The following is a 24548-nucleotide window of genomic DNA, read 5'->3' on the forward strand; positions in this document are numbered from 1 at the left end:
GCGGTATTCCCGAGTGTGACTCGGGGTAAGATTTTAGTGCCAAAAGCGGTAACCCCGAGTCACACTCGGGGTAGCGCTAGGAAGATCGCTGGATGCTGGAGGAGGTTTTACTTACCTTTTCTCCGGGATCCAGCGAAGACTGCGAGCGGTGTGCGGCGGCGGAGCTCTCTCCCGATCGTCTGCGAGCCCCGGCTTCCGTCTCCGGCGACGTGACGTCCGCCGGGGGGTGGAACCGGCGGCAAATTCGAATGTAAAATGCACCAAACACACTGATACCGTTCAAAATAAAATAAAATCACATTACATTACCCCCCAGTGCCCTTTCCTGCAGTTTTACTGTACTTTTTATGTAAATATATGTATATATATATATATACATACATATATATACAGTATATATATATATACGTATATATATACACATATACATATATATATATATATATATATATATATATATATATATATATACACACACACACATATTATATATATATATATATATATATATATATATATATATACATATATATGTATATATATATATATATACGTATATATATATATATACACGTAATTCTTGTGAATGAGCAGCCCAAACCAACTGTATACATTATATATATATATATATATATATATATATATATATATATATATATATATATATATATATATATATATATACGTATATATATATATATATATATATATATATAATATGTATAATAAATGTATACAGTTGGTTTGAGCTGCTCATTCACAAGAATTACATGCTTTCAGCACCTAAAATAATGGTACCGCTTTCAGCACCTAAAATCCAAAAGAATCATACCGCCAGGGAGGTTAACCCATAGTGCTTTACAAATCCTTTGTAACGTAGTAAATGTATTTAAAGCAGAGCTCCACCCAAAGGGGGAAGTTCCACTTTTAATATTCCTCCCCCCATCCTATGCCACATTTAGCATGCAATTGTTTTGGGGGGGAGCCAAACGACTCGACTGGAAGTTCTCCTCTACCCCTCCCTCCCTGCAATCTTCTGGGACACGTCACAGGTCCCAGAAATCTGACCGACCATTAAGGAGGTGCAGCGCGACTCGCAATCGGCTGTGAAACTGCAAGCGGTCACAGCTGGGTGCCCACAGTTGTAATGTCAGTGCCAGGGAGTGGAGAGTGAGAGAACCGCGGATTTGAGTGGCCACATCGCTGGATCGTTGGACAGGTTTAATAAAAGTCAGCAGCTACACTGGAACTCCGCTTTAAAGCCAAAACCCATTGCAATGGCTCATCCCTTATAAGGATGGTTTAATCTGATGTTTGTCGGACAAGCGGAACCTCAAAGCAGACCGTACCTGTTTCATTGTCTCTTTAGCTAACCCATATTTCTTTACAAATCCTCTGACGATTTTGATTTTGGAAGGAGCAGCCACTCCTCCCAGATCCCTGTTGAACTTTGTCACTGAACAGAAAGTGTAAAGAAATCTAAAATATTATAGTTGCCACTAAAACAGGAGGTGAGGGGAAATTAGGACACCTGTTCTGGTGACAGATAAGAGGGGATGTTCCTCACTTTGCTTCAGTTTTCTTCTCACTTACCGCTGAGTATCCAGCACTGAAAGTCAAAGTCAATCCTCTCTAGTATGACACAGACAAAAAAAAGAAAACATAGCCAAGATTTTAACCATCCCCTACATTTCAAAAACAAAGTTCTTGGTGCATTTAAAAAAAAAAAGAGCAAGGCCAGCTCTATAAAGACATTTGATGAGTTTAGTGTGGATGAACTAGAATAGCCTGTGCAGAGCCCTGACTTCTAACATATTAAACACCTTTGGAATGATTTGATATGACACTTGCGAGTCAAGTTTTTTCATCCAACGTCACTACCTGACCTCACAAATGCTTTTTTGCTGAATGGCCTAAATTACCAAAAACATATTTCAAAATCTTTTACAAATCATTCCAGAAGAGTGTAAGCTATTATACAAATGTATGTGGTGTTGGAATGGGAATTGTTTTTTTTTTTCATTTAGTGTTATTTGTTCAACTTTACTGCTTGATTAGCCTGCCCAGACCATAGACTACTAGGCAAAATGCTTCTATTCTGAACGTATTTTAGGTTTTTAAACCATTATTTTATTTATCTGTCTCATTTATGAGATGACACAGAGAAGAAATCACTCCATGACCTTTTCCCACCCCTCTAAGGTTCCCGCCTGCAGTTCTCTCATTTAATACATTTGTCATTGGTAATTAAGAGCCATGTTAGTGAAACTAAGTAAATAAAGCGCATTAAGTAATTCCCAGTCAATATCCTAGAAGGGAAGGGGGTGGAGGGGGAGACACTTCTTCAGTGGTGGATTAATGTAGACTTGAAGAAAGAAAGAGTCAATATCTTATAGATTTTTTTTTTTGTCCTTTCTGTACATTATTCTATCCTATCTGAACCCTTCTTTCTGATTTTCATGTACATTCTTAATCGTTTGTTTTTCTCCTTGCATCATGTTAAATTGGCATATGAAAAGAGTGTCGATCAGCTTCCTAATGACCATGCTGAAGTTGTGAAATCTAAATGAAACTTGCAGCGCTGCTCTAAGCTGAGACAGAGATCTCCCCGCCGGTTGCAGTGAAGGGAGCTGGCATCAATGTAAGAGGATTATCAAAGAGAAGAAATGGCGCTACTCGCCAATGCATTAGTATGTAGATGTAAATGGCCTCAGCCAGCACTGCTCCAGCCACGTTCCCCTGACACGTGTCGCACTCGACCACGCCACGGTAAGCCGGGCAGAATATGTCGGGGGGACGTGGTTGGAGTGACGCTGGCTGAGGCCACATTCATCTACATACTAATGCACTGGGTTGGTGAGCGACTCATTTTCTTCTCTTTGATAACTATCCCAAATGTGTTGAACCACTTCAATACTGGGCACTTTTACCCCCTTCCTGCTTAGGCCAATTTACAGCTTTCAGTGCTGTCGCACTTTGAATGACAACTGTCCGGTCCTGCAACACTATACCCATTTGAATTTTTTTAGCACAAATAGAGCTTTCTTTTAGTTGTATTTAATCACCTTTTTTTTTTTTTTATTGCTAAATAAAAGGCCAAAAATGTTAGAAAAAAAGGTTTTCTTTGCTTCGGTTATAACATTTTGCAAATAATCTTTCTTCATAAACTTAGGCCAAAATGTATTCTGCTACATTTCTTGAAAATAACTCAAATCAGTGTATAGTATTTAGTCTGTAGGAAAGTTATAGAGTCCACAAACTATGATATAGATCTGAAAATCGATCAGTCCTGATTTACTGAGGGTCTATCTCATTTCTTGAGACTCAAAAACGCCAGGACAGTACAAATGCCCTCCAATAATATACATTTTGTCACAATTTTTTAGAAAATGAAGGAAATTTTTTTTTACGGTCACTAGTGCAGTACAGCATCATCATATAACTGATGTGGCTGTGACCAGGAACACTGACTGGTGAAATTATGTGAAGCAGAAAAAAAATATTAATGTTTTTGTTTACATTTTTTTAAATATTTTTTTTATTTGGTTTACATTTTTTTTTTTTTTTTTTACATACTGTGGCCAGAGTAATACAGTATTACCATAGTAACACAGTTGATCAAGATTTTCACCGCTATAAGCATATATTTTTACTGATTGACACCGCGTAGACACTTTGCATTGTTGTGATTAGCTGTGATTGGCCACAGCTAATCACATGGTACAAATAGGCTGAGACTGGACCTGTCTGTAACATGTGATCACCGTGACCAATTACAGCTAGCAACACAAATGAATACAATGAATAGCTTGAAAGGAAGCTATTCATTGTTTACAACTGTCATGTGATCTGCTGTGGTTGGTCACAGCGATCCTATGGTACTGACAGTGGGCCGGTGTAACGTTAAAAAACCATACCCCGCGAAGAAACCATACCTTCGTCACTTCCTGTGTGAAACAGCTGAGCAGCGCAGCAGTGCGCATGCTCAGAGCCCCGGAGACGTAACTGAACAGCAAAGAAGATCACAAGTGCGCATGCTCAGAGGGTAGGAAAAACTCACGGCACTGTGTGAAATGTCATACTTGCGGCGGTATAATTAAAACAGTTCGGCTGCAACATTAAACATCTCCTCTTCTATCGCTGTGACTTCCCTGATCTCTCCTAATAAATATAAAGGCGGCGGCGGGTGTATGAGATGAAAATGACGCCGATCTCCGCTCCGTGATCCGCTTTTATATTTATTAGGCGAGATGAGGGAAGTGACAGGGGAAGGAGCGGAGATGACTGACGTTGCAGAGGAGCTGTTTTAATGTAACGGCGGCAAGTGTAAGTACCGTGAGAAATCCATACCCTCCGTAGTAGCACCGGAAGTGTCGAGGGTATGGTTTTCTCACGGGTATGGTTTTTTCACGGAACACCGGTGTAACGTAAGAATTACCTACCCCGTGAGAAAAACCTACCTACGTCACTTCCTGCCAGGAACAGCTGAGCAGCGCAGCAGTGCGCATGCTCACAGCCCCGGAGAGCTAATGGAAGAGCTGAGGATCAGACTAGTGCGCATGCGCACTAGTCTGAATTGATCTCGGTGTCCGTGAAAAAAACCTACCGACGCGGCGGTGACATAAAACAGCTGTGCTGCACTATGAGTCATCTCCGCTCCTGTCCCCGTCACTTCCCTGACCTTGGCTAGTAAATATAAATTATATTTATTAGCCGAGATCAGGGAAGTGACAGGCACAGGAGCGGAGATGACTCATAGTGCAGCACAGCTGTTTTAATGTAACCGCTGCGTTACACACACTGCCGTAAACCGGAAGTGACGAGGGGTAGGTTTTTCTCACGGGTAGGTAATTCTCACGGAACACCGGTACACTGATCAGTCATCCGCTGTGTCAAGTGGACACAGTGGGTGACAGGTTGCGCCGGAGCATGGCACGTTCTCAGGGGGCCATCATATGACATCCTTCCAGAACAATAGGGTTCCTGTCCGCCTATGATTAGTTAGTCCTGCAGGCGGGAAGCAGGTAAAAACCCAAAGAGCTTATTTACATAACAAACATAATGTATGGTAACACACTGTACACGCATGCTAATGTGAGTTGCCATCCTTTCTTATTTACACCCCAATGAACATATTCATAAAAAAAATTAAAATGCACCCGTACTATAGCCACTACATTGCACAGATGTGCATTGTGTTGCAGTCTGCTACGTTATCAAAAATAGACCAGATTGCAGTTTTTCATATAAGCATATAAGATTGAGGGTTCTTTTAAATTTTTTGCAGATCACATTGACTCAGAAAAACACCTGTATTGTGTTGGGTGTGAACCATTAGGAAAGGGAATTCCATGTCCTGCCAGCCATATTAGTTCTGTTTAGTTAATCTACTGAGTTGCTGTCTATTTTTGGGTAGGATTCCCTTTACCAAGATGCCTATCCTACTAATTTCTGTTTTCTAGATTGCATTTTTTTTCTGTCCTTCCTACTTCTTCTCTGGCATCTTTGCCTTTGCAGTACTGCAGTTTGACCATTCCCTGACCTATTCCCAATCCCTTTTGCTTTTTGTGACATCATATGATTTTTTTTCTCTGGTTTCCTCTATCTTCTATTTCCTCTTGTATCTATTGTTACTTCCACTCCTGCCTGGCATCAAGGACTCATATTGAGCAAGGCTTTAATTACCTAGCTTTGCCACAACAGAGCCTTTTCTGGGCAAATAGAAGCCTCTTTGGTTGCAGACTTCTCCTAGCACATTAAGCATCTTTTATCATAAGTGTAGCCTTGTAGGGTAATGAAAGCGTAGAAACATTAGGTAAAGTTTCTATTCCAGTTTATAATGCTCATTCATTATACTTGTCTCAAAACTTCTATCTTTGACAATCCTCATTCTTTTTTAACTGATAGTGTGCATTTCTCAGTTCTCTTATAATCTTCCCTGATCTCATTTCATTTTATCCATTATAGTCCATGTCCTTGCAAAGCCACTTATTAAGAAAAACATATCTACTTTTGGTTGAGAGTATTAATGCCAGAGGACAAAACCACTCTGGGTAACCTGTTAGCAGATAGTGACATTGCATAGGACTTGCTGTATTTTAATATGAATATTTTGATCCCTTTCTACTAGCGTGTAGAAAATTTGACATAGAAAATTTAATGAGGACTCCAGTTATAATGAATGCTCCCGCTAACTGATAGCAGTACATTGTTTTAGCTTGTTGTGGTGATCTGCAAATTTTTTGTGTAAGATATCTGTGTGCCTCATTGAGGAGATTTCTCCGTGCTTTCTGATTTGTAATTTGGTAGGTGCCTGAAGGGAAATTTTTCCAGATGGTAGTGAAAAGCAGACAGAGTTTCTACTAGGGATAGACCGATGTGGTTTTATCAGGGCCGATACTGATACCGATATTTTGGTCACAACGTATCGGTATCGACCGATATGGGCCGATATTTTGTACATTTCAAGTTTTGAAAAATAAAGACAATTTTTGACATAAATCTGGTACTGAACATGTTAATTTTTGCTTAATGGGTGGCTGGCTGGCACCCTGTGGTTGGTGGCCAGCTGGCTGGCCCCCTGTGGTGGGTGGGTGGGTGGCTGGCTGGCACCCTGTGGCGGGTGGTTGGCTGGCACAGGGGCTGTGAGTGGCTGGCTGGTACAGGGCCTGTGGGTGTCTGTCTGGTACAGGGCCTGTGGGTGGCTGGCTGGCTCCCTGGTATAGGGCCTGTGGCTGGCTGGTACAGGGCCTGAGGATGTGGGTGGCTGGCTGGCACCGGGCTGCTGTGGGTGGGTGTATGACTGTGATACACAAGGCAAGGGAGGCGGCCTAAGAAGGCAGAATGACGTCACAAAAGTATTGGCAATATCGGCCAGTTTCGGGGCCAATACCGATATATTGGGGAAAGTGCATATCGGCCTTGCCAATAATCAGTCTATCCCTAGTTTCTACCCCTTCTCTATTCTACTAGACCAGTTGATTTTGTGCTGCCAGTGTCCCTGTTTGAGAGATTTCTGTTCACATCCTGCTTTGTCTGATACCCAGCAAATTGAAAGGATTTTCACTCATATTGTATTTTACATGGTTAGCTGTGCAATTTAAGGTTCTTATTCCACCTTTTTCATGTAGCTTTCGTGCGTTATGGTTTGTACAAGTGCTAAGGGAAGTGGTGGTGTAGAAAACCATAACCTTTTTTTCTGGTCCTCTTTTAAAAAGTCTAATGTTCTCACTATCTTCTATTCATTTCTATTACCCTTTTTTAAAAAGTAACAGGTTGTCTCGTTGTGTCCTTTCAGAAGTAGTCATGTTTAACATTTTCCATGTAGCTGTCTCTTTTACAAAATAAATACTCAATGCTCAGGGATGTACTATGAACCTCATTGTAATTTGGTTATCTGCCGTTGCATTTAGTGTTACCAGTGATGGCTGACCACTGAATTTTACCAAACAAAAAAGATGATTCACTCCTATATATAACATGAATATTTGCATAATCCGAACAGAATCTTTCCTGTTCAGTGCAGCTAGTAAGCAAGAAATGCAGTTCATTTTAAGACAATTGTCTCTGGCGCCTGTAAATTAAATTTCTCTTTTTATGTTCGTTTTCAAAAACAGAACAATGCAAATACTACTTTAAATATTAGTCAGGGGGGTTGTAAATGCTGTGTAATGGTAGCATTTCATTGCTTGTTTGGTAGTTTCAGTGACACATGTTTCTCATTGTACAGTTACAAGGCTTGCAGAGTCAGCTGGAGTTCCTGGAGCAGTCTATGGTGGATAAATCTGTAGTAAGCAGACAAGAGGCCAAAATTAGAGAACTGGAAACACGGCTGGAATTTGAGAGAACACAAGTGAAGCGCATGGAGGTAAGAAGAGTCCCATGCCTCTTCCATGAATGGTTTAATTGCATCTATGGTTATGTTAGTATGCTTTGTATGCCCCTGTGCTCAGTTGATCCATATGTTCTGGTATTGCCATGAATAACATATACAATGTTGTAGATGTTCAATAACCCCCAATTGCAGTGCTAGTTGAGTTCTAAACTTGGATCACATGCAGCGCAGATGCTATTAAAGAACCATTGTGCAAATACTAGACATTCAGTACTGTTAATTTCATTTTGGGTAGAGTCTAGCGAGGGAAGGCAATGCAGGATCTTATTTGAACCTCAAAGGTAACTGTAATTTAAAGTATTTTAAGGTCAGTGAGATAATAAAATTAAAGGAACAACTTCATGGTGTCATGTCTTTTGTCTTTCCATAGCATAAATTATAATATATATATGCTCCTTCCAAAAAAAAAAACGGTTGGTTCTATGTAAAAGACTTCTTTAAAGCTTGAAATGAGCAGTACCTTCCTAGTGCTATCAATCAGGAGAAACAAATATGTTTCCTAAATGCTTCAATAAATGTTTCTCTGTTTCACATGTAAATTGCATTTTTTAATTTTGTAGAATTTTATTATTATATACACCAAATTAAAGAAAAATCTAAATTGCAAAGTAAGACTTCGAGACTTAAAGTGGACTATGGTGCAGGAACCATCCTGCTGTTTTCAGGTGGTATTCAGGAAAAAAGGTAGATGTTTCAGTGTACTGCTTAGACACAGGTAATATTTCCAGATGTTTCCAAATCCTTTTTTTTTTTCTTAAGTTCAGGTCCACTTTAAAAGAAGACACAGAAAACTCAGATACTATATATTTTCTTGTGTGTGTGACAGTTTTCTAAATCGAGATAGAGTACTCCATTCACAGTCTCATGCTGTTCCTCCTACAGAGTTTGGTTGCCCGGTTAAAAGAAAACATAGAGAAGCTGACAGAAGAGCGAGATCAGCGAGTCGCTGCAGAGAACCGTGAGAAGGAGCAAAATAAAAGGATACAGCGACAGATCAGGGACATGAAAGAGGAAATGGGAGAACTGGCCAAAAAAGAGACCGAAGCCAGCCGCAAAAAACATGAACTGGTAATTTATAGATGTTCTGCTACAATGTAGATTTGTTATACTTTTGCCATATAGGGCTAGGTCAGTTAAAAGTAAGTTTGTGGCATAAACTCTGTTGAGGCCCCTGCTTTATAAACCAATAAAATACCTATTATCAATTTAAAGGAATGTTAGTGTGGTGCCACAGATTATATAAGTCATTTCACTTGTTAATGTTGACCTAGTATTAAAAAAAAGAAAAAAGAAAAAAACAAGATGGAAGAACTGGAGCTGCTAATGTATGAGGAGGATTTCGATATTGTGGGAATTTCAGCGACTTGGTTTGACAGCCTTTATGATTGGCTGGCAACCATTCAGGGATATTCCCTTTATCGCAGAGATAGGGAGGATAAAAAAGGGGGAGGAGTATGACTGTCTATCAAGAAGGATGTGCAAGTGAATATGAGGGACAATATCATTAATGGAGCTTGGGAAGAGGTGGAGTCCCTATGGGTAGAGCTTCAAAGGGAAGATACTAAGGAGAAAGTAATATTGGACGTATGCTATAGGCCCCCCAACCAGAGAGAGGAGGGGGAGGCGAACCTCCTATCACAACTTGGAATGGCAGCAAGGATGGGAAATGTCATTTTAATGGGGGAATTTAATTATCCATATATCGACTGGGCAGAAGGAACCACGCATTCGTCTAAGCCTCGCCATTTCCTAAATGTTTTGAAGGACAATTTCATAGGTTAGATGGTGAACGCACCAACGAGAAGCAATGCGTTACTAGACCTACAGATTACGAATAATACAGACCTAATTGCGGATGAAGAAATAAGGGGCAACTTAGGAAACAGTGACCATAGGTCAATTCATGTCAATTACAGTAATAGGAAACATAAGGGTAATACAAAGGCACTGAACTTTAAAAGAGCCAACTTCCCTAAACTGTGCTTTATTCTAGACGATATTAAATGGCATAGAATCCTAGGAACAAAGAACACTGAGGAAAAATGGGCGTGCTTTAACAACATACTAAATAAAGGTATTGGCCAGTGTATTCCGACAGGGAATACGTTTAAAAGAGCTAAAAAAAAAAACTGGGTGGCTAAACTTCTAAGTAAAAATGCATATAAAAACAAAAGAAAAGACCTTTAAGAAATACAAGGCTGAGGGGCATTGGCATTACAAAGAATGCAATAAGAAATGTAGGAGCGCAATCAAGACAGCTAAGATAGAACACGAAAAACATATAGCGGAAGGGAATAAAAAAAATAAAAAATTCTTTAAGTATATAAATATTAAGAAAGTGAGGCCCCATAAAGGATGATGAAGGGAATCTGGCTATAAAGGACAGTGAGAAGGCAGAGCTTCTGAATCAATTCTTCACCTCAGTTTTCACAAAGGAAACGGGGGGGGGGGGGGATACAGTAACCTATTATGTCACAGGAAGCACCCTTATGGTTAACAGTAGACAGACTCAGAACTAGACCCGAAAAACTTAACATAAGCCACCGGGACCAGATGGCTTACACCCGAGGGTCCTTAAGGAACTCAGCCAGGTGATAGCCAGACCATCGTTCCTAATTTTTATGGACAGTCTGACAGGAATGGTACCCGCTGATTGGCGATAAGCCAATGTGGCACCAATGTTTAAAAAAGAGCCGAGATTTATCCCTTGGAACTACTGACTGGTTAGCCTAACATTGGTAGTCTGCATATATATAAAATGTTTGCATCTTGAATAATATGCAGTGATTTATTAAAATGTTTATTTTTAGAGATGCATTGAAAAAGGTGCCGATAATGGCGCAGAAAATGCATGCAATTTTGAAGCAATTTTGCCACAATTTTACAGTGCTTATAGTGTGTTTTATATAGGTCATGTGATACAAAAACCGCATTAAAAAACTTAACACTGGTGCATTATTAATGCGTTCTTGCTGGGTTTTCAATGCATTGCAATGGGGAGGTGCGTTTTTGATGCGATTTGTTAACTGACCAAAAATGCAGCAAGCAAGATTTTGAACACCAAATCCGAAGCGCAGCAGACCAGTGCGAAGACATACATAGAATTTAAAGGGATGCATTTTTCTTGAGCTTTCCTTGCACTAAAGGTGCCGATAATGGCTGGCAAAAAATTCATATTCATTTATATTCATGATATTAATTAAAAAGTCTAATATAAGACAAATATTTATATCTATATCTATATATATATATATATATCTATATATATATATATATATATATAGATATATATATAGATATATAGATATATAATATATTTTTTTTTTTTTTTTTTTTTTAAACTGCCATTTTTGGTTTTCAGCCAACTGCATACTGCATTTTCCTTTTCAGCAGCAAAATTTCCAATTGGTGTACTTTTTTTTTTTTTTTTAATTCTTTAACTTTTTTTCTTGTGTTTACAGTATATCAGTCCATACACCTTTAGGTCATATGTATTCCCTAACATCACATTACTTTACTCCATGCAAAATTTGTGGTGAATTCATGTTGGCTTGTGCATAGCAAGGGCTAATGACACTACTGGTTAATGCATACTGCTTCGTTCAGTCTTCACAGGCTACAGTATATGGTAACACTGAAAAGTTTCATATTTCTGTGTCTGTAGGAGATGGATCTGGAGAGCTTGGAAGCTGCAAATCAGAGTTTGCAATCAGATCTGAAACTTGCTTTTAAGCGCATTGGGGATCTTCAAGCCGCCATAGAAGATGAGATGGAAAGTGATGATAATGAAGACCTTATTAACAGGTAAAAGGACCTTTTGACTCTCTCATGGTGGTTGCTATAATTGCAGTTTATTTAGTGATAGCATAAATTTAGCTCTAATGTTGTATTACCTGGTTTGTTTCTCAGTGGTAACATTTGTTAGGGTAAGCATGTTTGAAGCATATTCAGCCACATTTACCAACACTGTTAACCCAGTAACCATTTTCCTAGATTTCATTACTTTGGGCTAAACAGCAGAATTATCCCAGAAGTGATTGGCTGTGGAGACATCCAAAGAGTCTCAAAAACATTGGGCTTTAGTTATGAAAGTGACGGCTGGGAGAACATTTCCTCAGACAGCCTGTGTCCAACAAAGTACAGTCATGTTTTTCCTTTGCAGTAGAGGAAAACAAAAAGAAGAATTTGAATGGTTGATGGTGGGCTGCATGACCTGTCAGAACAATACATCTCACACTTCGATAAATGGGGCCCGTTGCTCTATTATCCATGTTGCTTTTCTTTTTTCATCTGACACTTTCTCATGTTTTATTTTATTTTCATGTTTTCAGTCTACAGGACATGGTGACCAAGTATCATAAACGCAAGAATAAAAAGTGAGGACGTGGTGTTAAGTTATCTTTTTAAATTGCCCTTAATTTCAGCATGCATTAAGCAACAATAACTCCCCTTTCAATTACCTTCCCTGGAAAAATCCCTTACATAACCGCATGGTTCCTATCTCACCCAGACAAGTGCATGTCTGTTTTGTTATTCCCATTGACTATGTTATGAAGGTTTATTTTTTTCATAGGTGTTTGAACTGCCTAACCTATTAATTCTTTCAGCAATTTACAATATAATATTAAAAGGGTGAAAAAACACACCAGGATCAGTATAGGGGCGCACTACTAAAAAAGATCCTACCACTGCACCATGTCAGAAATTATACTTGATTAGCTGCCACTTTAAAATAAAGGATATTGAAATAACATATCTACTAAGTGAAAGCAAAAAATATTGGAAAGATAATGAAGTAGATAGTGGCGCTCAAAATGTCACCCGTGAAAATATGTGAATATATCCAAAAAACAAATAAAATCCAAAATATTGTTAATAAAGTCCATAAATAAGATAATTGAGGATTCAATGACTGTCCACGACACCACGTGAATCTGTATCACGTATAAAGAAAAAGTGCCAATAGTGTGATACCAAAAAAACACTTTATTAAAAAACAGCTAAGCCTTATGTAATACACTCACAATGTAGACAATATAAAGCACATATCAAGATGACCGGTAAGCTGACATATAGTGGTCGCGGTGGACCGAAAACAATTCCGTGTCTCACCCAACCTCTCGCGGTATTCCGGATTGCCACTTCAGGCTTTGCGTCAATTGTCACTTCCGGTTGCTGTACAGCAACCGGAAGTGACAATTGACACAAAACTGGAAGTGATGATCGGGAATACCGCGAGTGGTTGGGTGAGACACGAAATTGTTTTCGATCCACCGCGACCACGATATATATCGGCTTACCGGTCATCTTGATATGCGCTTTACATTGTCTACATTGTGAGTGTATTACATAAGGCTTAGCTGTTTTTTTAATAAAGTGTTTTTATGGTATCACACTATTGGCACTTTTTCTTTATACTCTATGTCCATTAAACATGGAACACCCAAAAGGATTGGACACATCTTATGATTAACCATTAACCCCAGAGTGGGCATCTGCTGTTATTGCCAATACGAGAGTACTTGGCATATACATTTGGTGAGTGGTGACATAGATTCACGTGGTGTGGTGGACAGTCATTGAATCCTCAGTTATCTTATTTATGGACTTTATTAACAACATTTTGGACTTTATTTGTTTTTTGGATATATTCACATATTTTCATGAGTGACATTTTGAGCGTCACTATCTACTTCATTATCTTTATAATATTTTTTGCTTTCACTTAGTAGATATGTTATTATAATATTAAAAGGTTGTCACTTGTTAATTGTCCTGTGGAATTCCTCCTTTTGCACATTGTGAGGCAGGCTACACTTGTGCAGTCTGCTTCCGATCCATTGAGTCATAAAGTTTAATTATATATCTTCCCTAAATCCCTCTATATTATGTCTGCTGCAGTGAGGGCTGATTTACACCAGGTACAGTGCGGGAAGACACGCAAAGACATACATTTTCTCTCACTGCACAAAAACACGCTGCCTTATACAGATGCACATGGGTGCCATTCATTTTTAATGGCACCCCTTTGCATCTCGCAAATGTGTGCCAGCCGCTAAAACACATGGTTCTGCGATGTGGTGCAATGTAAAAATTCATGCCTCTACAATTTATGTATATTTCGTACATGTAGAGCAGCCCATTGATTTAATGGGCTGCTCAAAACGAATGGGAACATGCAAAAAAAGTGCATGCTCAGACACACCATATGGTGTGAACAACCCCTAAAGGCACCCCACTCATAGGTTTTGGATTTGCTGATAAGAAAAAATACATGAGCTCTTTAACTTGACAAATATGTCAGCTTGGGAATAGTACAAATATTGGTTACTGACCCTGTGTCCATCTGTAGATTTACTCTCCGGTAGGTTTGTAAATGCAGTCTTAATCTGACTTCACTAACTGGAGGCAGTAACTCTGGAAGTGATCAGCCTGTTTAGTCTGAGTGACTAAGACACAGATCACATCTTATTTGCTGTCTGCATATCTTGTTAAATTGGATACTTATGTGATTATGATGAGCATAGGTTTAGACGGCTAGCTCTAGATGTATCACTATTGCAACAATGGAGAATACGTCAATAATGAAACCTGTATGGTGTCATAGTTCCTCCAGTGCATTCCCAGTTTAAATCCTTTTGAGACCCCGGTTTCTTGCAGAACATCATTTATTAGAACATATTAGAACATAGTGCTCATAAATTCTCATTGTCTTGTGTTTTTTTATTTATTTATTATTTATTTAAGGTACTTGTATAGCGCTGTCAATTTACGCAGCGCTTTACATATACATTATACATTCACATCAGTCCCTGCCCTCAAGGAGCTTACAATCTAAGGTCCCTAACTCACATACATACACAGTAGGGCCAATTTTTATTGCACATTTGCTGAAAACTTTTGTTTTTAGAACTCAATATATTCTGCAAATGTGATATTTAAAGATGCATCATGCTACCAGACAGAATGGAGCCAACAAAAGAGGAATTCTTCTCTCTCTGCAATGTCCACTTAAAATAACCAATCGCGTTCTGGAGAAAAAAAATAAAAAATTTCACCTGGGACTGCTTTGGATTCGAGCAAGTGAACAGATTTTTAGTCCACAGAGGTGGCTTCTTGCCGTGGTTGATGTTAATACTCCTTGTCAATTTGCTTAGAAGTCAACAAAAGTTGATAGTAAGAACTCTGAAACTCCATCCTATGTATGACCTGTTACCAAAGGGCCTGCTCCAGCCAAAACGACAATAAAAATACTCCCTAAGCATTAAAACCTCTGTGGATTATCTAATGCTTTGTGCATCTTCCTGTGCCAGCTACTCATTTTTCCATTATTTCATGTCCTGGTGTCATTGTGTTAAAATTTGCCCAACAGAGATACAAGCAGTAACAAAAGCCTGACAAAAGTTCTAACCGCTTTCCTTTCTTTCAGTAGTTTGAAAAGATAATGAAGATGGGCTTTAAAGGGGATTTACAGCCTAAACTCATTTGGCTGTACTTCTCCTATGGATCACAGGAGAGCAGTTTGTTCTGCACTCCTGTGACCCATTTTCAGCAAAGAGTGGGCTGAAATCTGCTCTCTACTGACTTCACAGAAGTCGGTCCAGGCACCGCATCATCACGACCACGAAGTCGGGATCAGACAGGTGCCTGGACCGACACCAGGCTCAGCCTCTCAGCGAGCCACTGAGAGCCTGAGCCAGCTGCTCCCTGCCCCTCCACAGCTCAGCGCTCCAATGAGCGAGGAGGGGGCAGAGCAGAGAGCTGCTGTCTGACAGTCATCAGCTCTCTGCTTGGGGAGCTGTCAGAACCAAGCAATTGGCGGTGTTTCATCGCTCGGTTCTCAGTGTAGAGGTGCCAGGGGACAGATGCAGCATTGGACCGATGCTGCATCCACCTAGGTAAGTATAAAATGGGGAAAAATACCAAACCCATACTTCTCTTTTAAGAGATGAAGACTTTCCTCTTTTACCTAACTGTAAACAAAACACGTGTAGAAAAAAAAGTAAGAGTAGTTATTCAAGCTCTAATTTTCTGTTTGGTAAAAATTTCTTCTCCAACTTTTAGCATGTAGGAGCTCCAAAAGCCTCTGATTGTTTTGGTTTGTATGTGGATCATAGGTTTAGTTAAAGTGTTTCTAAAGGCAGGACATCTTTACCCTCATGCATTTCCTACATCATTTTAAAAAAATGTCCCATTGGTTGTATCGCTCCCTCACCTCCTTAAATACTTACCTGAGCCCTATTTTAATCTAGCGCTGTGCTCAAGTGTAGCAGTCCTGCTCTCTCTCCCTCTCCCAAGTGAGAGCAGTGGAAGCCATTGGCTCTTGCTGTTTTCAATCAATTACTGTGAGGGTGGAGTGGAGGGCTGGGCTGAGACATGTTGTATGCATTATGAACGCACACAGCCTGACTTGGAAGCGAGCCTGCAAGTGCACCCGTAAGCAGTTTCTTATGGTGGTGCACCAAGAAGAGGAGGAGGTGCCTAAAGCGTCGGCAGTTGACCCCAGAAGAGGAGGTCCTGGGCTGCTCTGTGCAAAATCATTCTACAGCGCAGGTAAATATAACCTGTTTGTTATTTTAGAAAAAAACTTAAGCTTTACAATCACTTTAAACTCTCACCGAAATAACTATCAGTCCTTCAGTGGTCACTCCAACATATAACTCCTTACACTTCAAAACTGCTGACAAATGACTTAAGCATTATTTCTGTAGCTGATGCACAAATGTTAATGCCTTGATTGTGTTACCATTTTTTAACTTGTGCTGGCAAACTTTGTCCGTTCTGAATGTCCTGGGAGTATGAGTTGTCTTTAATGATAAACGTAATTTATGTTCCTAGAAAATTGATAGTAATGAGTTACTAGTCAAGAGATAAAGGTTACAATATGCCTTATGTCTCTAGACAGTAAAAAGCCTAATGCCATGGAGTAAATTGCTGATTGCAGCTAATGCCATATATCCATTTCCAGTCATGCTTTCAATTTGAGCAGAGTTTGTCCCATTCTCCCATGAGAGCTTTTGGCTGCCTCAGTTGTAGTTAGAAGGGAAGGATGTGAGGAAGAGAGGAAGACACAAGAGGGTTAAGGGGTGAGGAGAGGTGGTGTTGCTGTTTATACTATTACCCAGCCAAGCAGGGAAAAAATTATTTCCATTTACTAGCAGTGCAGCCACAGTTGTCGTTCCCTCCACACATAATGAGAGCAGGAGGCCACTCTGTATTCAGACAGTGTCACCAGAAACTGCTTTAAGAATGCAGGGAATGGATTTAGCAAATCTCCACAGCGGTGCTGAAAATCAGATCAGCGGTATGCCAGGGTGGGAGGAAGGAGGGGCGGCTGACGGATGTTTCTGTGTGCCGGGAGGAGGCGGCAATTTATAGTACAGTTACATATGTCAAGCAGATTTACAAGTTTGCTAGGTCCCTGTGTAGGTGTAAGTCAAATGGGAAGTGATTATGGCCTCTGGTTCCCCATACTTACTTTAAACACACTGTTTACTTGGTCCATCAAATTGTTATTCATCTCCAAGGAAAAAGTCGTTAAATAAGGCCAATTCTTTAGCTGCCATCACTTTCCTCACTCACTGCAGGGGACAGTTATTATTTTTGAAGCAGATACAGGACTATTTTTTCCTGCGTGTACCTTCTTTTTTCTGGGAGCTTTATAAACCTTCTGAAACAAACAAACATTTTTAACTTAAATAAACTCTGTCAACAGAGGCAGAGTTTTAGATTGCTCAGTCAAAGTTCATTTATTAGAGAGATGCTGTTGGATAAACCATTTCTGTTTTAGAACCATAAAGCAAACCTATTCACTTTCTAGTTGTTAAAACAGCATTCTTTTAAAAAATAATAAAAATAAAAAGCTGTAAAGACGAAGTCTAACTAAGATTGTTAGTCTAGTTGTGGCTATAGCTTATATCTTAAGGTCACCAGTTGTGAAATCACTGTATTTCAGTTTCCATCTCTGCCCATATATTTCACTTTCAACACTAGATTTTCATTTTTATTTTGAGGATTTACCATCAAACAATTGGGCATACCCAAAGGTCGGAACCACTCGCCAGTTGGGGTTTCCCAGCATGGATTGGTGTCTGGGGAGCCGACTCTTACTTTCTGGCCAGGCTCAAATAGGATCCATATGCTTGTTCCACTATTTCTCAGGAGTCCTGGACTTTAGAAAACAAGTAGAAAAGGCTTTTGGTGGACGTTGTCTTCTGGTGGTGTCCTCTATGCCCAGAGGTTTTCAGCTGCAGGATCTACCCTGCAGTTTCATCTTGTGAATTGCCCTCTAAGACCATGAGGTGACTTTAAACTGTGTCCACTGGATGTTTCATGTTTTCTTTTGGTGGCATTTGCACAACCTCAGTTGAAACAACTTGCTTGTTTCTTGGAGGCAGATGGGGAAAAAAAGTTGGCGCAATCGGACAGTGTGGGTAACTGCAGCAGTGTCAACTGTGGGCAGATAATGGGGTGCGATCCGGTGGTTGTACACTGGGATGGCTGCAGGCTTGTAGAGGGTGAAGCAACCCTGTAAGATACCAAGAAGAGAGAGAGAGAGAGAGACCAGCGCCGATCTGAGTGTAGCACAGCAGTACTTTAATGACACACAAATTACAATGCTACTCACAAGAGGTGGATAAAAGCAGGCATCTTAAAATCAATAGGGGAAAGTCTCTGTAGTCACATCCTCGGTGGAAGGTCCGGTCAGGCGGGAGCGCTGTGATGAGGGAGGGCAGCCGATGACCTCATGTGGGAGGCGGGGGACGTGCCGATCCTCTTTGATGTTGATGCAGCGTGTGCATAGTGTGCATAGACAGTACCAGAAACTCTGAGATGGAGCTACTCTGAAAGAGCTTACATAATAGTGAGTGTTTCCTTTAGCCACTGCACACCCAGTTTTTGGTCATCTTGTCAAGTCTCCGATTTTGACTGAGCCTTGGCCTTCTCAGCGACTCTGGATATTAAATGAGCAAAAACTGACAACCTTTCAAGTGTTTCACATTTTTATTTTTTAATATATATAGAGAAAATTGACTGCACCAAGGTGTGAAAATCTTTTTAAGATCATCTTTTATTTCAAATGCTCTTGTCATTTTTATACATTTTTTTTCATAAATTTGCCTGTAAAGCAATCTCCCTGATGAATTGCACCAGCTGCCGGCGTGAGGATGAAGAGTTCAGCTGATGACACATTGCCGTGACAGCAGCCTTTTAATACACTCAGTGCTGCAAATTAGTTTTCTTTACAGAGCATCACTAAATATTATGTAACGCTGCCTTGGCTGAAATATCCACTCTCTCTTAAAGCCTATCCTGCCGCCCAGCCTTCTGCTCTAGTCATCTCCAATACGGACGCCAGGCCAGAAATGCTGAAATATTTATTGATTTTAAATTATTGTAACAGGCGAGTCGGTTTAAATTACCCGTGCTGCTTTCAGGTTTGCAAGCAGCTGCCTGAGTGAGTCTGTCGGCACAGCAATTGGCATTCCCATTTGATCCTAAACCTTTACCAGGCTGTCATAATGACACAAGTAGATTTTAAATGCAACAAGGCGCTGTGGGAGATAGCAGAACAATACAGAACTGTGAATTCTATTGCACATTTGTATTGCAATATTCACTGTAACTATATGCTTAAAGAAGCTTTTATGCTTGTAAGGAGAATTGAAAGGAACGAGCCAGAATCACTGTTTTGTGGCATATGTTCATGGAATGCATTAAGGTAAAAAAATGTTTAGGCTTTATAACCACTTTAAAACACATGAAGGGGTTAAAATCAGAGTGAGTTATAACAAATAAACCTTCACCTTGCAGGGTGTGGCACCATTTCTTTTAATTGGGGATTGGAACATGTATAGGTAAATTGGCAAATGTGCTGTCCTATATGAAGCAGCTGTCATAGACGGATCAGGGTTTGCTTGCGTGAATACTTTTCAAGGACCGGCTTTCTTTTATAAAGTTGAAAGTTACATACAGTAGGAATTTAGAGGGGTTCTAGTGGAGGGGTTGCAAGATAAAGGTCAGGACAGGTACCTTTATATAGTATTGTACTTTTTTTTTTTTCTCTTTCCCCTACAGGGTTAAGTTACAGAAAAACTGTCATAAAATTACTATAAATGCTGTCATTGCATATCTTCTGACCTTAATTCATTTATGACCACGTAACATATATTTGAGGCATCCAGGAAGCAAGCTTTATTCCTGGGCACTGCATATATGCGCTCCTTTGTTTGTCTGGAAGCACGCTCCCAGCACGGAGACCAGACAGTCACCGACAGCTCTGGGTCTCTTTCTAACATTTGGAAGCCAGGAGAATTGGCTCATAACCTTGTGAGCACTGTGATTAGCCAAACACTCTGGTCATCACTATGAAGACCTGCCCCAGTGTTTTTTCTCTTCTGTGTAGAGGAAAAGATATAAAGATACATCATTTGGAATCTATGTCCAGGATGCATGAATCATGGATGCGTAATTTTGCATCGGAGTAAAAAAGTGAAAAACTCTTCATCTATAGCCTTGTCCTGCATCAGTGACTCTGAATAAGAGGTGGCCAGCATTGGTTATTTTCAGGTTTCCCCCTCATAGCTGGTTTCTTAACTACTTCTGGACCAAAAGGATTTACCCCCTAAAGACCAGGCCATTTTTTGCAATTTGGGACTGCTTGAATTTAACTGACAATTGCGCGGTCATGCAATGCTGTACCCAAGCTAAATTTACGTCCTTTTTCCCCCACAAATAGAGCTTTCTTTTGGTGGTATTTGATCACCTCTGCGGTTTTTATTTATTGCGATATAAACGAAAAAAAGAAGTAGACACCCCAAGGAATTTTCTGAGAGGCATGTTGAGCCCATTGAATATTTAATTTTTTTTTGTCGCAGGTGTTTGAAAAATGACAAAAAAAATAAATAAAAGTTTTACACAAAGTTTTCATTGTATTGATATATTGCTCACACATGCCATGGGTATATGTGGAATTTCACCCCCAAATACATTCTGCTACTTCTCCTGAGTACGGGGATACCACATGTGTGAGACTTTTTGGCAGTCTATCCGTGTAAAGAACCCCGAAAACCAATCGCTGCCTTCAGGCTTTCTAAGAGCATAAATTGTTGAAGTCACTCCTCACTACCTATCACAGTTTTGGAGGCCATGAAATGTCAAGATAGCACAACCCCCTTTTCGGAAATTAGACACCCTAAGCTATTTGCTGAGAGACATTTTGAGTATTTTGCAGATCTCGCTTTTTGTTACAAAGTTTTGAAATTTGAAAAAAGAAAAACAATTTTCCTTTTCTTTCTTCATTTTTCAAAACCAATGAGCTGCAAAACACTCACCATTCCACTTAGCAAATACCTTTTGGGTGTCTACTTTCCAAAAAGGGGTCATTTGGGGGGGGGGGGGGGGTTTGTGCTGTCTTGGCACTTCATGGTCTCCGAAACTGTGATAGGCAGGTAGTGAGGAGTGAGATCAACAATTTACGCCCTTAGGAAGCCTAAAGGCAGTGATTGGTTTTTGGGGTCCTGTACGTGGCTAGACTGCCAAAAAGTCTCACGTGTAGTATCCACGTGCTCAGGAAAAGCAGCAGAATGGATTTTGAGGTGTCATTTAACATATAGCCATGGCATGTTTGAGCAATAAATCATTTAAGTGACAACTTTGTGTAAAAAAGAAAAAAACATTTTTGGCATTTTCCCGATGCTTGTGGCAAAATATAAAATATTCCATGGACTCAACATGCTTCTCAGAAAATAGCTTGGGGCGTCTACTTTCCAAAATGGGGTTATTTAGGGGGGTGCTATCTTGACGTTTCAGGGCCTCCAAAATTGTGATAGGAATTAGGAAGTAAAATAAGCAATTTATGTCCTTAGAAAACCTGAAGGCGGTGATTGGTTTTCGGGTCCCGTACACAATTAGGCTCCCAAAAAGTCTCACACGTGGTATCCCTGTACTCAGGAGAAGCAGCAGAATGTATTTTGGGGTGTCATTTCACATATACCCATGGTATGTATGAGCAATATATCATTTAGTGACAACTATGTATAAAAAATGTTTTAATTTTCCCGAAACTTGTGGCAAATTATAAAATATTCCATGGGCTCAACATGCCTCTCAGCAAATAGCTTGGGGTGTCTACCTTCTAAAAAGGGGTCATTTGGGGGGTAATTGAACTGTCCTGGCATTTTATGCCCAATATTAGAAGCTTATGCCACACATCACCCACTCGTCTAACCACTTGAAGACCAAGCCTTTTCTGACACTTTTTGCGTACATGAAAAAAAAAATTTTTTATTCTATAAATAGAAAATTACTTTGAACCCCCAAACATTTTGTTTTTATAAGCAGAGGCCCTAAAGAACAAAATGGTGGGTGTTGCAATTTTTTTTTTCACATGGTATTTGTGCAGAGATTTTCCAAACGCAGTTTTTCGGGAAAAAAAAAACATTTTTTAAATTAACGTACAAATACAATATATATATATTGCCCAATGGTTTGCTAAAATATAAAAGATGATCTTATGCCGAGTGCATAGATACCAAACATGACCTGCTCTAAAATTGCGCACGCCTGTGCAGCGCCAACAAACTACATACATTTTTAAAAACCTTTACAGGCTACCACTTTAGATTTACAGAGCAGGTCTACTGCAAAACTGCCCTCGATCTGACGTTTGCAACGATATCTCACATGCATGACGCGATTGCTGTTTACATATGACACCAAACCATTGCTTACATTCGCCTTTGTGCGTAAACGTGGGGGGAAAGGGGTGCTTAAATTTTTTTTTATTATTTATTTTGCTTTTTTAGTTTATTTTGACACCTTCCCTTACATTTTTTTTTTTTTTTTATCATTTTTATTGTCATCACAGGGAGGAGGTAAGGGGGAGGGGCGGGGGCGTGCCTTCTCACTGCTTGTAAAAGCAGTCTAGCGGCTAATTATCTGCTAGGATTGCTTTTACATGAAAGCTGACCACTGGCTGTAAAATAATTATACCAGAAAATGTGTGGTATGCCCACCATTAGACCTCCCAGCATCCACCCACTTCTAATGATGGGCATACATGCAATGTTCTTTTTTTTTTTTTGTCCTTCAACCCAAAAAAAAGAACATAGCAGATTCCTCCATTCGCATCAATCGATGTGGATGAAGAAATCGCTGCCAAGAAAAGTGTTAAAAAATATATGGTGAAGCATAAGGGAGATCCGCCCTCTGTGTCCACCCCATCCCCTATGCTTTGCCATATATGCTCTTTTTTTTACTGCGGTGGTGAAATCACCTCCTACAGCACTACAATCATTGATTACGTATATGGTGAGAGCAAACGCTGTTGCTGTCAGAATAAACAAATCAGTGCTGCAGCTGATGGGCGTACCTGCAAAGCAAACAATGGTTAACAATAAAACACAGTAACAATAAAACATTACAGAATAACAGTATATTATAAAGAACAGTAAAACGACAACTGTTTTGGGCTATTTTATTTTTTGTAACTTTTTTTGCACTTTTTTATAACTAAAAAATCTGTTCCAGGGTAGGGTCTCTTAAAATGTGATAGCCAACATCTTTCGAGACCCTGTGTGAAAAAGTCTTCCCTAGACTGTGCCATGCTGTACCCTATACTAATACTATACTAGTGGGTAGTAGCGAGGGAAACAGTCCCCGATGCAGAGACCAGGTTGGCCAGGACAGGAGGGACAAAAATAGCGAGTGTCATGCCTAAATCCGCATTTCCTACAGACAGGACATCTTTTTTTGGGGTGCTCTTTGGGTAGGGGTACTGGGAAGGACATCCGAAAAATGCCTCTCATGCAGCCGGCTCACTGCATCTTGATTGGGAAATTGGGCCACAGCACCTTCTGGATACAGAAAAAGGTTGTGATGATCTCTTTCTGGAATTTTAGGAAGGATCTACTTCATCCTGATGCTTTTTTATAGCACATAAGCGTTCAGAAGAGCCAATTGAAATAAGTCTACAGACACTTTTTTGTACCAGCGTCTGGCCTTATGGGCAACTATCACAAACAGTCGTATCAGCAGGGAGCATTGATAGTTTCAAAAAACTATTAGATGGGCACCTTAATGACCACAACATAGAGGGGTTAAAAATGTACGGTTAACAGCAAACACACACACACATCATAGGTTGAATTGGATGGACTGATGTCTTTTTTCAACCTCACTATGTAACTATGTTACTATGTAACTAAGTATGGTGCCATTATCTGGTCGTTAAAAGTCCACCCCTCCCATGTTAAGGTCGTATTCGTGGACACTGAGGGGCTTCTCAACAACACCAGTCGCCGTTGCAATTTGGACTGTCATCTGCGTGAATGGAGGACAGAACGAAAACATTCCGTGTGTCCCTCCACTTCACTGCAAGCAATTTATCAGACTTCAAGCAGGCTCTCTCCCCCGGTCTATGTCGGGAATCTACAAGCCATTGGGGGAAGCCCCCGAGATTAGTTCGCATGGTGCCACATCCGCCAAATACAAAATCAAAAAGGTGTCTAAAAAGTGGCACACTTGTATAGTAGTTGTCTTCGTATAAATGGTACCCCTTTCCAAATAAGGGTGACACCATGTCCCAAACAACCTTGCCGCTGCTCTCCATGTAGTCTGGGCAGTTTGGGGGCTCCACATTGCTATCATTTCC

The 24548-nt window shown here is 40.0% G+C and overlaps 1 protein-coding gene across 7 annotated transcripts in view; it reads left to right on the top strand.

Moving 5' to 3' along the window:
• Positions 1 to 24548, top strand: part of MYO18A (myosin XVIIIA) — a 572782-nt gene that overhangs the window by 519635 nt on the left and 28599 nt on the right. For 6 of the 7 annotated variants that reach the window (XM_082245147.1, XM_082245143.1, XM_082245145.1 and 3 more), the window contains 4 exons: positions 7730 to 7867; positions 8777 to 8962; positions 11559 to 11698; positions 12226 to 12270. In XM_082245147.1, the coding sequence (XP_082101273.1) occupies positions 7730 to 7867; positions 8777 to 8962; positions 11559 to 11698; positions 12226 to 12270 (509 nt within the window). The remainder of the gene's footprint in view (positions 1 to 7729; positions 7868 to 8776; positions 8963 to 11558; positions 11699 to 12225; positions 12271 to 24548) is intronic. The other variant, XM_082245146.1, reaches the window with a different exon arrangement.

This window comes from Pelophylax lessonae (assembly GCF_965119305.1).
Source record: "Pelophylax lessonae genome assembly, chromosome: 2".
Taxonomy (NCBI): Eukaryota; Metazoa; Chordata; class Amphibia; order Anura; family Ranidae; genus Pelophylax; species Pelophylax lessonae.